At 37.0% G+C, this 17,656-nt stretch overlaps 1 protein-coding gene across 2 annotated transcripts in view; it reads left to right on the top strand.

Annotated features, from left to right (window-relative positions):
• CWF19L2 (CWF19 like cell cycle control factor 2) overlaps nucleotides 1–17,656 on the top strand; it is an 89,816-nt gene that overhangs the window by 12,274 nt on the left and 59,886 nt on the right. For both annotated transcript variants that reach the window (NM_001142831.1, XM_084974095.1), the window contains 5 exon segments: nucleotides 592–714; nucleotides 8,075–8,185; nucleotides 9,215–9,334; nucleotides 12,254–12,347; nucleotides 16,641–16,750. In NM_001142831.1, coding sequence (NP_001136303.1) covers nucleotides 592–714; nucleotides 8,075–8,185; nucleotides 9,215–9,334; nucleotides 12,254–12,347; nucleotides 16,641–16,750 — 558 coding nt within the window.

Below are 17,656 nucleotides of genomic sequence, written 5' to 3'. Positions count from 1 at the left end.
GAGGTTCCCAGGCTAGGGGTCGAATCGGAGCTATAGCTGCCAGCCTATGCCAGAGCCACAGCAACGCTGGATCCGAGCCGAGTCTGCGACCTACACCACAGCTCACGGCAACGCCAGATCCTTAACCCACTGAGCAAGGGCAGGGATCGAACCTGCAACCTCATGGTTCCTAGTCGGATTCGTTAACCACTGCGCCACGACGGGAACTCCCAAAAAAATACTTCCTTTTAAAGTGAGCGAAAATGGGGAGTTCTTGTCATGGCTCAGTGGTTAACAAATCCGACTAGGAACCATGAGGTTGTGGGTTCGATCTCTGGCGTTGCTCAGTGGGTAAGGATCCGGCATTGCTGTGAGCTATGGTGTAGGTCACAAATGTGGCTTGGATCCCATGTTGCTGCGGCTCTGGCATAGGCTGGCAGCTACAGCTCTGATTGAATCCCTAGTCTGGGAACCTCCATGTGCTGCAAGATCGGCCCTAGAAAAGGCAAGACAAAAAAAAAATAAATAAATAAAATAAAATAAATAAATAAATAAATAAAATAAAGTGAGCGAAAATTAAATTCTTTTCTTTTTCAAAATGATTATTTATAGGAACACTCTGGGAAGAAAAAAAAGAAAAAAGACAAGCATTCCAAAAAAGTAAAGAAAGAGAAGAAAAAAAAGAGCAAGAAACACAAGTATGAAAAAAACAGTGAGTCAACTGGCAGTTCATCAGTAAGTATGAACTAAAACTAACTAAAGCAGATACCTGAGAAAATTATATTTAAAGGACCAGCATACAGGAACCTAATACACATATATCAGAACTTAGACAGTAATACTAGTTAGGATATAAAAATGCCTGGGAGACATCTACTTGGAGATGTGAAAGGAATAGCAAATATATGAATCTTAGGTTACAGAGAAAGGTAAGAGAATGGAGATACCATTTGAGCATCATTGCTCGTTGGAGCCATTAGAATGGATGAATTGCCTAGGGAAATTGAAAAGGAAAAAGAATATTGACATTGTGGAGCCAGACAGGTAGGAAAAGACATAAGTAGAAGTAGTAAGAAAATTAGAAGGATAAGCAGGAAAGAGCGTTACTATAAAATATGGGAAAAGAATGCTAAGACATTTGAGAGTTTGTTACTTCTGGGTTTGTTTGTTTTTGTAGAAATTAACTGTTAAGTCTTTAAAATCTTTTGTATTTATATATTTATCTCTGGGGCAAAAAGGAAGAGAATCCTGGGTCAATGATAATACTCACAGACCAAAGGAAAGCATGCCAAACCTTCATGCTTATTTTCAGGAAAAAAAAAAGGTATATTGTGCTTAGTGGGTGATGAGCTAGACTCCTAGGTATGATCTTCAGAGATATAGTCTGAAGTATACCTAGGTATATATACTTTGAGTATACCTAGGTACACGCCTAGTTGAATCATCATATTTCACAGTTTTGCCCTCTTTTAGTTTCAGAAATTAAAATTTTGGCAGTATATCCTGAGATGATAATTGGCTTATAAAAGCCTATCTTATTTGAGAATGCAGTATCTTAATTCATAGTGAGAAATACAGCTGGATAGTTACGTTAAGTAGCCAGCATATTTTGTAATGGTAGGAATATTATAGCATATTTTGTAATGGTAGGAATATTATAGCATATTTTGTAATGGTAGGAATATTATAAAGAAATTTTTTTGTTGTTGAATGTAACTCAGGGCAAAGGGAGTTAGAAAATCTTAAAAGCAAAAAAAAGATAGAGGCATGATTTCCACAATTGTGGATTTGGGTTGTTGACCCCATTGAGAATCTGGTAAAAGTAAGTGATCTTTTCTCCAAAAAGAAATTGATATAATGAGTTGTTTATTTCAGTGGATTTTTAAAGCTTCTAATAGTTTATGCAAGGATCACACTTCCCAGGGGCTGTATCTGCCAGGGTGACTAAACATTTATGTCATTTAACTAAGGGCACTTGCTTCCCTTAATTGGAGATCACGCGCCTGTTCTTTGTTGTTGCCGTTGTTCTTTTCTGGAATATACATAAGTCTTTTTGTTGCAACATACAGCATGTACATTTAAACATAACTATTAAGTTATATAACATATGTTTTGGAGAAGTTTGAATGAATGCTCAGTGCCCACATCACATTGAGTTTGACTGAAAAAGGAGAGAGAAGCTTATACTAACAATGAAGGGAAGGAAAACCATAAGGTTAGCTAGGGCAGTCAGATAAGTTGGGAGGTCTTTTTGAGGCAATATTTTTTAGGCAGAGAGGGATAAATAGTATTGAGGAGAATGCCAAGTTTGAGTGAGCAAGATCCCATGTGGTAGGAAGCACCTTCTCTTCTGAGCCAAGAGGGAAGTAGTAAAGATGTATACAAATACAGGTAAATAAAGAAGAGGTGGCAGATAAATGAGAAAGGGAGCAAATTACTGATCTTGTTGCTTGTTAGTTCTTTTTCTTTTGCTTTTTTAGGGCCATATCCGTAGCATATGGAAGTTCCCAGGCTAGGGGTAGAAGCAGCTACAGCCTCTGGCCTACATAGCCACAGCAACACAGGATCCAAGCTGCATCTGCAACTTACACCACAGCTCATGGCAACGCCTGATCCCTGACCCACTGAGTGAGGCCAGGGATTGAACCTGCATCCTTATGGATACTCGCCTGATTGCATCACAATCAACTCCCTACTGATCTTGTTTCTGCTTGATGTTCTTTGTTTCCTTTGTGAAGTAGAGGAAAAATCATCATCTGAGAAGACAGTTTAGGGGTAGAAGTAGGATGGAGGAATTGAGGAGATAGTGTAGATTTGAAACAACTTTGGTTAGATAATAAAAGAAGCAAATAAATTGCTGGGAAGAGTTGAGGATCCATGTGAGGTTGGAAAGCATATCTTGACTTTGTCAGGATCTCTCTTATTTTTTTCTTCTAACTTCTGAAGTCAGCTTTGTTTGGGTACAATTTACATATAATAAAAACTCTTTATTAAGTGTACTATTTAATGAGCACACCTGTTTAACCCTGCCAGTTAAGACATGAAACGTTGCCACTCCTCATAAAGTTCTTCATGGTTCTTTGCAGTCAGTCCTTCCTTTCCCCCGTCTGGAATTGGTCAACCACGTATCTTCTTTGGCACACTATAGTTTAGTTTTCCCTGTGCTAGAATTTTATATGACTGTTCAGTTACAGTTGGCCCTTAACAACATAGGTTTGGACTGCACAGGTCCATTTATACCTACATCTTTTTCAAGAAATTGTACTGTACAATCCATGGTTGGTTGGTTGGTTGAATCTGAGGATGTTTTTTCTAGAAGCTTTGTAGTTTTGGATTTTTTGTTTATCAGTGATTCCTTTTGAGTTAATTTTGTTTATGGTATGTAGTAAGCATCAAAGTTTAGGTTTTTCCATGTGGATTTCCACTTGTTCCAGTGTCATTTGTTGAGAAGGTTAACCATTCTTTAAATTGCTTATTATGCTCCTTTGTTTTACTGCTACTATTACTACTACTATCATTATTATTTTTGGCTGTGCCCACAGCATGTGGAAATTTCCGGGCCAGGGCTTGAACCTACACCACGGCAGCAACTGAGCTGCGGTAGTGACAATGCCAGATCCTTAACACACTGCTTCTCAAAGGAACTCCAGGCTCCTTTGCTTCAAATGCAATTGAACATATACATCTGTGAGTTAATTTCTAGACTCTGTTCTGTTCCATTGTCTTGCATGTCTCTCCTTGGTGAGCAAATGTGCTTTTTTTTTTTTTTTTTTTTCTTTTTATGGCCGCAGCTGTGGCATATGGAAGTTCCCAGGCTAGGGGTTGAATGCGGGATCCAAGCCACATCTGTGACCTACATCACAGCCCACGGCAACACCAATCCTTAACCTACTGAGCAAGGCCAAGGATCGAACCTGCGTCCTAATGGATGCTAGTCAAATTCATTTCCACTGAGCCACGATGGGAACTCCTCTTTCTAGCCTTTTCTGTGCTTCAGTTTGGATACATTTTGTTGCTCTGTCTTTAGGTTCTAATTCACAGCCTTTTGTAATATTTAATTGGCATTTTCCCCATTCATTAAAGTTTTCATTTCAGTTACTATATTTTTTACCATTAGAAGTTTCACTTGGGTCTTTTTTTATGTCTTCAGTTTGACTCTTGTTCATGCTTTCCTTTCCTTGGGCATATTTATAATAGGTGTGTCAAAGTTCTTGTTTTCTATGTTATTATCTTTTATTTCTTGTTTTGTTTTGATTAACTGATTTTTTTTCTTGTCTTCGGGTCACACTTTCCTGCTTTTAACGTCTAGTAATTTCTAATCGGATGCTGAACCTTGTGAAAGTTATATGGCGACTGCTGGATATTACCGACTTCCTTTAAAGGGTGTTGCATTTTCTTTTGGCGGGGAGTTAGTTACTTGTGCATTAGCTTAATACTTTTCAAGGCTTGTGCTTAAGTTTTGTTTGTGTACCTCTGGAATAGCCAGTACTTTTGGGATGGTTTAGCCTTACTAGTAAATCATGCTGAGTCCTAACTTCTGTGATTTCTCTGCTGTTTGTCCTACATATTCAAGGAGATTTCTCCGTTCTGGTTGGTAAGAACTAGAACATTTTCTAGCCTTTTGTGAGCTCTGGGGATTGCTCTGCTTACAGTGCTCTGGTAACTGTTCCTTCCATGATAGTTATTCTTTGTATAGTCTTGTGGATTTGCAGTGTTAAGTATGTACAGTTTGGTATTGAGTTAAAGACTATAGGAGTTCCTGTCGTGGCTTAGTGTTTAACGAATCCGACTAGGAACCACGAGGTTGTGGGTTGGACCCCTGGCCTTGCTCAGTGGGTTAAGGATCTGGCATTGCTGTGAGCTGTGGTGTAGGTCTCAGTTCGGATCCCGTGTTGCTGTGGCTGTGGTGGAGGCCGGCAGCTACAGCTCTGATTAGACCCCTAGCCTGGGAACCTCCATATGCTTGTGGGTGCAATCCTAGAAAAGACCAAAAAAAAAAAAAAAAATGCTGCAGGTCTTATATAGATTTCTGGAGCTCTCTCTATGTAGCTTCCTTTTCATGGATACTCTGTTTCAGCCGTCAAAGTTAAAATTGTTTTCTTAGCTCAGTGAGATTGTCACATTGGGTGTGATTACCTCTCGCACCATGGTCTAGAAAGTGCCACCGGGCATAAAGCAGTAGAGTGTAATTGTAGCACTCATCCCATTTGTTTCCATTTTCTCAGGGATCATAGTCCTGCCCTACTGAGATGCAATGTCTAAAAATAGTTATTTCTTCTATTTTCTATTTTTATTTCCATTTCTGTGTATTTCTAGTCTGATGTGGCTTTTTTTTTTTTTTTTCATGGCTAGTGCAGCCATGAAACTATCTTAGCTCCATATTTAAGTTTAAATGTTAGATGGGATTAGGAGTGTGTTTAATTATGATGGACATACGTGAGAAGAAGACTCCTGGGAGATGTCTTAGGGCAAGAGGCACTTTGATGGTTTATGAGTTCTTCAAGGTATGATAGAGGATTGAAACTAAAATCAGCATGAGGACTGATGTCCTAGCATGGGGAGAGGGAAACGTAAATCATGTTTAAGTGATGATATGTGTTAATAATAGAGAAAATTTGCAACAAAATTAATAGCAAGGGGATGGAGGCAGGAGAGTTGTACAGAATAGTCCAGATATCATAGTTGTGTAAATGAATACCAACTGTATCACTGATGTTTTTTTCATTCAGTACCTGGTATTTAATGCTTATATGCAGGCTGCTGCTTAAATTTTTTGACTAGGTCTATTGGAAGAGTAGAAAAAGTAAATTCAGTTAATTTTCATTCACAATCATTCAATGCCAGTTCTTTGCCATACATTTTTTAGATATTGGGAGAAATAAATATATGGATTTTTTTTCCCCTGAACAATTTGGGAACTCAGTTTCTAGTTAGATAGATACATAATTTCAGTATGTTATTTTATGATGCCATGGCATTTCAAGGTATTGAGGGAAGGGGAATTTCATATGCAGGTTTATTCAGGAAATGATGCTTGATTTGAGACTTAAAGGACAGATAAGAATCAGCCAGGTGCATAGAAGTGTGTGTGCACAATTGTGAGAGTAAAGAGCAATGGCATGGAAGTAAGAGATAACATGATGTAAAATTGTGTGTGTGTGTGTGTGTGTGTAAATATGACTATAAGCAACTTAACAGTGTTAGATTATAAAACAAGAGGAGAATGAAAGGAGATGAAACTGTAAGAGTTGATGGGACCTTGAAAACTAAGAAGTTTGATTTATTCAGTGGGAGTGTATCATCTAATTAGGTTCAGTTGTATTTATTAGAGAACCACAGAATAGCCATGGTTACTGTAAAATGTATAGAACATAAATAGCTAACTTTTCCTTCATATAAAAGAAATCAGGAGTTCCCGTCATGGTGCAGTGGTTAACGAATCCGACTAGGAACCATGAGGTTGCAGGTTCAATCCCTGCCCTTGCTCAGAGGGTTAACGATCTGGCGTTGCCGTGAGCTGTGGTGTAGGTTGCAGACGTGGCTCGGATCCCTCGTTGCTGTGGCTCTGGCGTAGGCCTGTGGCTACAGCTCCGATTGGACCCCTAGCCTGGGAACCTCCATATGCCGCGGGAGCGGCCCAAAGAAATAGCAAAAAGACAAAAAAAAAAAAAAAAGAAAAAAGAAATCAGGTAAGTAATTTAGTGCTAGTGTGGTTTTCTGGGATCAAGGCTGCTAGTGTTTCTCCACCATTATTTTTAAAATGTTGCCTCTTAGTCTAGATAACAGGAAAGAGGATGCTCTCTTTATTTTAACTTGCAGAAAGTCCTGCATAATTCCTTCATTTCCATCTCTTTGGAGACTTGATCATAGGGCTTTATTCTCCAGCAAGGGAGGCACATTACATATCCAAATAAAATTGTGTTCTATTGGTAAGAAATAAAAGGGAGAACAGTAGTCTTTGTTATAGGGAATCATAGAAGAGGAGTACTATGGTCAGATGTGTCCTTTTTATTACTCTAAATATATTTAGGGTGAGGATTGAGGAAGGAAAGGGAGCAGAAAAGACTGGAGTTCTGGAGACTAATTTGGTTATTCCATTTGTCTAGGTGAGAGATAAGTTGATCTGATCTTGGGCTGCTGCTTTAGGAATGGAGAGAAGGGGATTTATATTAGTTGAAACTCTTGGTTGTAGATAAACAGAAACCAGATTTAAATTGGTTTAACCCCCCACCGCCCCGCAAAGGTGGCCATTTATTACTAGAGTGCAAAAGTCTCACAGGATATATAAGAGTGCAGCTGGGTTTTAGGAATAGCTGAGATTAGTCATGAATGATTGTTTTTTTTTTTTTTTTTTTTTGCTATCTTCCTTTTTTCCCCCCTGAGTTCTGTTTTTGTGGGTTTTTTTTTTTTTGATACAGATTAATTTTTTGCTGGATTCTATTCCTAATAACAGAAATGATCTCTACCAATGCCTTTCCAGTTCTCCTTAGTTGTAGAGTAAATCATTTAAACTTGATTCCAAATTCCTGGAGAGTGACTTAAGATTGAAACGAATTGGTTCACGTACCTACCTCTGAAACAGTCAGCTTTGGCCAGGGATGTAGGTGAACATCCATGGTTATTATTTGGGGTTCACTGTATGGTATAGTTGATAATTATTTCGGAAATGAGAATAGTAGGTTTAGATGGGAGGGATAAGATGATCCTGAGATTCCTGACTTGTGGGTGGTTGGTGATGCCAGGTAGCTTAATTCAGATATACAGAAGGAAGAATAAGTATTGAGGAAGAAGATGATAGGTTTATTTTTTTGTTCTTACTGCATTCAGCATGGCATTCAAATATTGTAGGCAGTTGTTTAAACTGCTGAAACAAGGATAGATCAATTACAAAGGTATCAGCGCAGTTAGTGGTAGTTTAAGCCATCATGGCCCAAGGAGAATGTTTAGAGATTAAAATGCAGAGTGGGCGAAGAATGGAATCCCAAACAGCGACGATATTTAAGGGTGAGAAAATGAGGAAGAGTGTACCTACAAATAATTTTGATATGAAAGTATGTAAATTTGAGAATGTTGCTTACATGCTAAATATTCTTAGAGCTCTGAAGATGAGTGGGTTGAAGCTGTTCCCACCCAGACTTCTGTCAAGGAAAAGGCCTGGAAAGTGAAAGATGAAAGGTCAGAAAAAGAAGATAACCAAGTTATTCAGGTAAGCCACTTGATTTTAAGTAAAGAAGTATGAACTTACAAGAGTAGATGACTGTTAAAATGAAAGATTATTATAATTCTGGAGAAAAATTAGACTTAGTAAACAATATACTTTTATGAGTAATTTTAGCAATAATGCTATTTGCTGTGCCTTTGGATTCCCATTCTTCTCCTGTGAGAAAGTAGGCCTGTATCCCTGTTGAAGTCCCTCAGGGTTTCCTGTCTCTGATTGTTGGTAGGAAAGTGGCACTTTTCCCCTTATCTACTTGAAGCTTTGTGCTGTTAAGTCTCTTTGACTTTTCTATACTTTCTACTCAGTATAGTTCAGTCACAGTTTTTCTTTTCCTTCACCTTATGCCATAATTTTCTTAGCAATGTTTATAGTTGAATAGTTCACAGATTTGAGGTTATAGTTCATATGGCTGAGAAAGAATGCTGTTTTCATGATGTTAGAAACAGTAGAAAAAGAAAAGTGAAAAGAACTAATGTTTGAGTGCCTCTTGTGCATCAGGCATTGGACTAGATGCCTTAAGTCAACTTTCTTATTTCCTTAAAACATTCCTGAAAGGTAGGTATTTTAGCCATTTCTATAGGGGAAAGAAGACTTAGAGGGACTAAGAAACTTGCTTCAAGTTATACAGCCAAATGGAATTTAATCCAGGTTTCATAAGTCTCTGATTTATTACTAAGTGTTTAATGTTGTTCTAATGAGTTTAGATTGAAGTGACTACTTCTTTTTTTCTATTTATTTTTTATTAGAGTATAGTTGATTTATGGTGTTGAGTCAATTTCTACTGTATAGCAGAGTGACCCAGGCATACATATATATATATATATATATATATATATATATACACACATTCTTTTTCTCATGTTTTCTTCCATTATGGTCTATCCCAAGAGACTGGATATAACTCCCTGTGCTATACTGTAGAACCTCATTGCTTATCCATTCTGAATGTAATAGTTTGCATCTATTAACCCCAAAGTCCCAGTCCATCCCATGAAGTGACTACTTTTTTTTTAACAGAGGGATGAATGGATGACTGTTGATTTTATGTCTGTTAAAACCGTGTCATCATTATCACTGAAAACTGAAAAGGAAACTAAAAGGAAAATAGAACAAGAGAAAACTCAAGCACTTGAACAGGTAAGAAAATATTTGAAATGCTTTAACTTTCTAATTTGCCTTTAACTGAAAAGGCATTTATATAAATACATTTTCACTTGTAGGGTATTACTTTTTGTAATGTTTAATAAAATGAGTGGTAGCAACTATGAAATGTGATACAAGTTCTTTTAAAGTAAGTTATCCTTATGAAATCATTTTAAATGTATATTGTGTTTATAAATCTCGGACATATATGGTTGTGTACATCCGTACTTTGGTTTATAGCTTAGATTTATGAGGGCTTAGGACTTGAACTATGTTACCTATAGTGGTCTGAAAATCTTCAAGGTAAGAATAAAAAATATTTTTGAGTCAGTAGTTACTTGATGTGATTGGCAGATGTAACTACGAGTTGCTTTCTAGAAAATTACACTGTCAATTTAGGCCTCATACGTTTCCCAGAAACAAGTTATATGGGATTTAAGGTCTGTGGGATACATGAAAATGTAAGGATAGTTTGTGAATGAGAGTCATCTGAAACAGGAAACAACAAAATCAGACCCATAAAACATTTATCTGTTGGAATATTTAATAGCTTTATATAGTAACAGTAAACATAGATAATATGAATAAGGGATAAAAGATTAATATAAAGATGAATTTCTTTTCCTTTTTTTTTTTTTTTTTTGTTTAGGGCCACACCTATGGCATATGGAAGTTCTTAGGCTAGGGGTCGAATCTAAGCTGAAACTGCCAGCCTACACCACAGCCACAGCACATCCAAGCCACATCTGCGACCTACACCACAGCTCACAGCAATGCCCAATCCTTAATACACTGAGTGTGGCATCCTCATGGATACTAGATAGGTTTGTTACTGCTGAGCCATGACAGGAACTCCATAACAAAATAAATTTGAGAAAGAGCCAGCAAGAACTTTTAGAAATGAAAAATAATTACAGTTGAAGTTAGAAATAAGAACTGGTGAAACAACACACTGAATATAGCTGAAGACAGAATTAGTGAATAAGGGGTTAGTCTTTAAGAATTTACTTTGAATGCAGCATAGAGGGACAAATAAATGAAAGTTATGAAAGATTGGTCATGAGAGTCTTTTTTTTTTTTTTTTTTTTGGTCTTTTTGCCATTTCTTGGGCCGCTCCCTCAGCATATGGAGGTTCCCAGGCTAGGGGACGAATCGGAGCTGCAGCCACCGGCCTACGCCAGAGCCATGGCAATACGGGATCCGAGCCGCATCTGTGATCTACACCACAGCTCATGGCAATACCAGATCCTTAACCCACTGAGCAAGGCCAGGGATAGAACCCACAACCTCATGGTTCCTAGTCACATTCTCTGACCACTGAGCAACGACGGGAACTCCCCATTATTATTTCTAATGATTATCTTTTTTCGTTTTAAGAAGCATTTTCTGACCCCCAAGTCAAATTGGATGCCCCTAGTATGTGTATCTATAGCACCCTTTACTTTCATGCCACTGATTTCTTGTCTTTCCCCTTTCTCTAGACTATAATTTCTTTGATGGCAAGAACTATGCCTGTCCTATTCATCATGGCCGCAGTGCCTGGCTTAGTGCTTGAAACATAGTGGACACCTGAATTGTGACTAGGCTACTGTCATCTCTTTCCAGATCACTGCCACAACCTTCTGATTGGTTTCCTCCTTTTTGGGGGGGAGGGGGCACACCCACGACATATGGAAGTTCCCAGGCTAGGGGTCAAATCAGAGCTGCAGCTGCTGACCTACACCACAGCCACAGCAACATGGGATCCGAGCTGTGTCTGTAACCTACACCACAGCTCACAGCAATATTGGATCCTTAACCCACTGAGTGAGGCCAGGGATTGAACCCGCATCTTCATGGATACTAGTTGGGTTTGTAACCCACTAAGCCACAAAGAGAACTCCCAGTTTCCTACTATTTTTTTTCTTTTTTCTTTTAGGGCCATACCTGCAGCATATGGAGGTTCCCAGGCTAGGAGGCGAATCAGAGCTACCGCTGCTGGCCTATACCACAGCCACAGCAATGCCAGATCCAAGCCACGTCTGCAACCTACACCACCGCTCACGGCAACGCCAGATCCATAACCCACTGGGTGAGGCCAGGGATCAAACCCTCATCCTCATGGATACTAGTCAGATTTGTTTCCATTGCACCACAGTGGGAACTCCCCAGTTTCTTACTTCTAATGTTGCTCTTCTCCAGTCATTTCTCCCCTCTGAAACCAGTTTGCTCTTTATCTAATACAAAGCTGATCATCTTTATGATTACCTCATAGAGGAATCATAAAGCCCCAATAGCAGTTTAAAGTGGCTCCTGTGGCCTAGTGCCTGATTATTCCACAACCTCATCTCTTACACTCTTCATTCATGCTTCTAAATTTTAACCAGTCTGAATTACTTTAAGTTCCTTAAAAGTGCAGTGCTTTCTCTTTCCTGTAGGTTTTTATGAATATATACTTTCATTCTAGAGCATCTTAATATTCTCTTTCCTCCAAAAAGAAACTGGCTAATTCCTGCTCATCTTTAGGTCTTATACTACTCATATTACTTCCTCTAGAAAGTCTTTGATTTGTCAGCATGAGAGGAGTTTTAATTGTGTATGATTTTAACATGGTATTTCTATCTTCAAACCACTTATAGTTATTTGTATGTTGTCTATATTCCTCATAATCTGGCAAGGGCTGAGCTAGGCATGTTGACTCTTATTACATCTTCTGTATTTAGCACAGTTCTGATTCATGGGAGGCATACAGTAAAAGCATCGAATGAATGTTAATTTGGACGTTATTTTCTGCAGGTTACAAAAGAGCATGTCCTAAGAGTGTTTAAACTATTTCCCCAAGGTTACAATTGTTAACTGAGCCTCATATTTAATTTATTAATATATTTTATGGTGGGGTTATTTTAAAATTGTGACCTCAATGTTTTGTTCTAGTCCAGACTGCTGGAAAGAGAATTGAATCCATACTGGAAGGATGGTGGGACAGGTCTTCCACCAGAAAACAGTAATGTGTCATCAGTTGCTAAAGGTATCTTTATATTTTGGTTGTAGCCACACAGACATTTCTTATAACTTGGTATTCCTAAGAGTTTGTTAGTAGGTTGGCAAAATGTATTATAAATTCCAAAAATAATAATCCAGATCAGATTTTGAGATGTATTAAATCTAAATTTTATCACTAGTTATTTAAATATTTCTGTTTGATGCTGTGATTTTGCTCAAGTCTGGAAATATCTATATCTTTGTGTATATTTGTAAAACAGTGTTATGTATTGACTCTCTGATGTGAAATTTGTGTGTTTTCATATTACGAGCATCTAGGGATTATTACTGAAGGGAAAGAATTGATAAAATATTTGCAGTTTTTTAAGGCCTTACTTAAATTACTAGTACTTCGGAGGATTATTTAAGTCATAATATGGCAGTAAATTGATTAAATATTTTTATATTTGGTAATGTTTTCATATTTCAGTTTATATTTTTAATGAATTAAGGGTGCAAAGCATGGTTCTGTAAAGATACCATGTTTTGGTCTTGTTACATTCTATAACAAGATGTAAAAAGTTCGATCCGGCGTTGCCCTGAGCGGTGGTGTAGGTTGCAGATGCGGCTCAGATCCCGCGTTGCTGTGGCTCTGGCGTAGGCCAGTGGCTACAGCTCTGATTCGACCCCTAGCCTGGGAACCTCCATATGCTGCAGGTACAACCCTTAAAAAAAATAAATAAAGAGGTTAATGACTTGCTTATGATGCTGCAACTATTTAGTAATAAGAGCAATAGTAAAAGCCAGGTTTCCTGATATTTAGTTTATTGCTTTTTGGGGGGGGCACATGTGTGGCACTTGAAAGTTCCCAGACTAGGGGTCGAATCTGAGCTGCAGCTGCCAGCCTGGGCAACAGCCATAGCATTGAGGGATCCAAGCCATGTCTGCAGCCTACACTGGAGCTCCTGGCAATGCCGGATCCCCAACCCACTGAGCAAGGCCAGGGATTGAACCCACCCCTCACAGACACCAGTCGGGTTTGTTACTGCTGAGCCACAGCGGGAACTCCCAGTTTATTGCTATTTTTATATTATCCTGTCTTCTGAGGAAAATGAGGAATGTAGCCCAGATTTACTTGGTTGTATTTTGTCTATAATGATACAACTCTTAATTTTTTTTTTTTTTTTTTTTTTTTGTCTTTTTGTCTTTTCTAGGGCCACACCTACAGCATATGGAGTTCCTAGGCTAGGAGTCTAATCGGAGCTGTAAGCCACAGCCTACGCCATGGCCACAGCAACGTGGGATCCGAGCTGCGTCTGTGACCTACACCACAGCACACGGCGGTGCCGGATTCTTAACCCACTGAACGAGGCCAGGGATCGAACCCGCAACCTCATGGTTCCTAGTTGGATTCATTAACCACTGCGCCATGACAGGAACCCCCCAGTACAGCTTTTAATTATGGAAGCATGTAGTTCAGTCTCTTAATTTTTGGTTTATAAAAAGCAGATTTCAGATACAAGTATATATTGAGTGCTCCATACCAAAGAATTTACCATAATTATTTGGTGTATCTTTATCTCAGATAGAGGACAGAGACCATGCCTTATTTATGATTTTTTTTTTTTTGGTTTGTTTTAAAAAGTTGTTTATTTAAAAATTTTTTTTTGGTCTTTTTGTTGTTTTTTTTTAGGGCCGCGCTTGTGGCAAATGGAGGTTCCTAGGCTAGAGGTCCAATCAGAGCTGAAGCTGCCAGCCTACACCACAGCCACAGCAGTGCTGGATCAGAGCCACATCTGTGACCTGCACCACAGCTCACGGCAATGCTGGATCCTTAACCCACTGAGCGAGGCCAAGGATCGAACCCACATTCTTATGGATGCTAGTTGGGTTCATTAACTGCTGAGCCATGATGGGAACTCCTATTTAAAAATGTTTTAATAAATATATATATATCTCCTTCACCTTTCTTTTACCCTCCATCTAGAGGTAGAAGGGCATTCTTACCACAGAAGAGATAGGGAATTCAAGGTCAAGAAGTCTATGTAAACAGACCCTGTTAATTCTTTAATTTAAATACCCACAGCCCAAACTCCCTTTAGATTCTTCATTAATTCAGCTCCTAAAGCCTAGGCTTTTTTTGTTTGTTTTTTTTTTTTTGGTTTTTTGTCCTTTCAATTTCTTATAAATTTATTGTTTCTCTCTCTGAAATGTGTAAGAATTGCCTGGTTTGGTCCCTTTTAAAATCCCATTTCTATGAAAATTCTGTGCACATAAATTAAAATTTTCACTATTCCCGTCAGTTTGCCAGTTTCACAGATAATTCCTTGGAATAAAAAACTTAATTATATAGCTGGAATATTAACATAACATATTATTTACAATGATTTTTTTTTTATCATTGTGTAAATTGCAGCTTTAGATTAACTTCCTTGAATAGCTGCATTGTTAATTTTGAACTCATAGTACATTTAAATAAGAAGTAAAGAACAAGAGCAAAATAAACTTGAATGAAAAGTGAATCATTGAGTTAACTAGAGATCTGAATTTTGAAATATGAAGTATTTTAGGTCTGTAAAGTAAGACCTATTAGAAGAGTTTTTTTTTTTTTTTTTTAAGAGATTTCTTAGTAAAGACAAAGATTTGAATGCGGGACTAGCATTAATTTCAGAATTGAAAAATTGTTTTTTTTTTCTTTAAATTTTTTATTGATGTTCAACACATTTATAGAAAAGTATACAAATTGTTAAGTACACAGACTGATTATATTTGACCCTCAAACACCATGAGGTTAGGGCTGGCTGTCCTCTGCACAGCTGAAAATCTGCGTTATGACTTATAGTTTGCCCTCTGTTGCGAACTCAACCAGCTAGGGATCTAAGCACCTGCAGATTGTGCATTTGTATAGTACTATTTATTAAAAAAAAAATCCAAGTATAAGTAAACCTGCATAAACACGTTCAGGGGTCAGCTGTATTTTATAAAATGAAAACAAAATCTGTGTGATCAGCATATATAGCTTAAGAAACAGAACATTAATAGCATCCTGGAAATTCCCTTTGTGGCCCTTCTAGTCACTGCCTTGCCAGAAGGGTTTGCTCTAGCATCAAAAATCAGCTTTTGCTGGAATTATACACTATGCCCTCTTCTGTTTCCTGCTATTTTTGTTCACATTTTCAGATTCATTCATGTTGTATATAGTTACAGTGATTCATTTTCATTGCTATGTGGTAGTCTTTTAGGAATATATGTAGCATAATCTATAGCATTCATTTTACTGATAATGGACATTTTGGTTGTTTCTAGGCTGGAATTACTGCAGATTCTTTGCTATGAAAATTTTTGCACATGTCTTGGGGTCTTTCTATGTGTATTCCTCTTGGTTATAGAGCTGAGGTGATCTAAAATAGTTCTATTTTTGGGCAAGGAAATCAGCAACTGTTTTGACTTATGGATTAGATTTCTTCTACAGAAATCAAAAGTGTGATGTGTGTAGAAAAATATGGTAAAGTTCATTGGAAACATTCAGTTTATCATAGTTGATAATCACAGCTAAAGCAGAATAATTTGTTTTCATATAACTCCACATTATTATCTATAATTTCTTTATCTGTTTTTTGTGCTATATCTGAGGTAGCGTTTCCCCCCATGTGTATATCTTTAGTCCTTATTTATTTCTGAGAATGCCCTGTTTATTCTTATCTTTGTTTATAGAAATCCAATTCATTTTTTGAGTCTTGTTTCTGAAATTTTCACGCTTCACATTTAGAAATAGATTTCCCCTTTTATTATTTTGTATAACTCTTTAAACTTTTTAGAGCATTTGTCAAGTATTATCTTTGTTATAATTATGTACTTTTATACTCATTCTCTTAAACTTTTTTTTTTTTTTTTTGTCTTTTGCCATTTGTTGGGCCGCTCCCGTGGCATATGGAGGTTCCCAGGCTTGGGGTCAGATCAGAGCTGTAGCTGCCAGCCTATACCACAGCCACAGCAGTGCCAGAACGAAATCAAGTCTGCAAGCTACACCACAGCTCACGGCAATGCTGAATCCTTAACCCACTGAACAAGGCCAGGGATCAAACCCACATCCTCACGTATGCTAGTCATATTTGTTTCCGCTAAGCCACGATGGGAACTCCTCATTCTCTTAGATTGTAGTTTTTTTGAAGATAGTTTTATTTTTTCCTTTCTCATAATTTCAAAATTACCTTGCATTTATAAGCACTTAAATATATGTTGAATTTTTATGTAATTTTATATTTTAGAAATCATTGTTGTCACAGTAAATATTAATTTTATCATAACCACGACATTTAATACCGTATTTTAATTTCAGTGGTAGAAGATGGTGGTTTAAGCTGGCTAAGGAAGTCTTATCAGAGAATGAAGGAACAAGCTGAGAAACAACATAGAAATATTGAAGACCTTGTAGCTGAAAGATACGGGGTAAGTATTGGTATTAAGGAGATATATATTATTTTCAGAGTTAAAAGAGAAATTACATGCTTTCAATGAGATCCTGCTGTATAGCACTGTGAACCATATCTAGTCACTTATAATGGAACATGATAATGTGAGAAAAAAGAATATATAAATGTATGTGTGACTGGGTCACCTTGCTGTACAGTAGAAAATTGACAGAATACTGTAAACCAGCTATAATGGAAGAAAATAAAAATCATTAAAAAAAAAAAGAATTGAAAAAAAAGAAGAAATTACATGCCTTTAACTTTGTCAGTGTTAAGTGCCTGGAAACACTTTTGATTGCTATTGAATTTCAAATCTGTATAATGCTGAAGTCATTTTATGCTTTTCATCTTTTTGTAAACTTATATTTTATATTTTATTTTTTTTAACCATAGCTATTTATTTTTGTTATATGATAGGGCAACCAAATATATAATATTATACTTTAATATAAAACAATATAAAACTTAAGTATGTAAAATCTATGTATGCCTGTGTTTAATGTAAAAACTATACTTTCTTATTGTGGGAAAATTTAAATAATAAAGGAAGGCCTCCATAGTATGCCTCTGGATATAAACACTGTTGAAAACTTGGTATATTTCAGGGTTTTTGATTTATTTCAGAATTTTTGTTATATTCCAGTTTCAGAATATAACAGTTTCTTTTTGAGTGTGTGTACTTTTTTTTTGCTTCTAAAAAATATTTATTTTTCTTCTAGTTTTATTGAAATATACTTGAGTACTGCATAAGCTTAAGATGTATAGCAGTGATTAGAAATTAATAAAGAAATAATTACCATGAGTGTTTAAATTAATAATGAAATAATTAAATTAATAATGAAATAATTAATGTGTGTGTTTAAAACAGTGGAATCATGCAGCA

This window comes from Sus scrofa, chromosome 9, assembly GCF_054392235.1.
Source record: "Sus scrofa isolate SSC_HxYL_T2T_F1_AM1 chromosome 9, Sscrofa_HxYL_maternal_Yorkshire_Landrace_v2.0, whole genome shotgun sequence".
Taxonomy (NCBI): domain Eukaryota; kingdom Metazoa; phylum Chordata; class Mammalia; order Artiodactyla; family Suidae; genus Sus; species Sus scrofa.
This window is presented reverse-complemented; position numbering and strand designations above follow the sequence as displayed.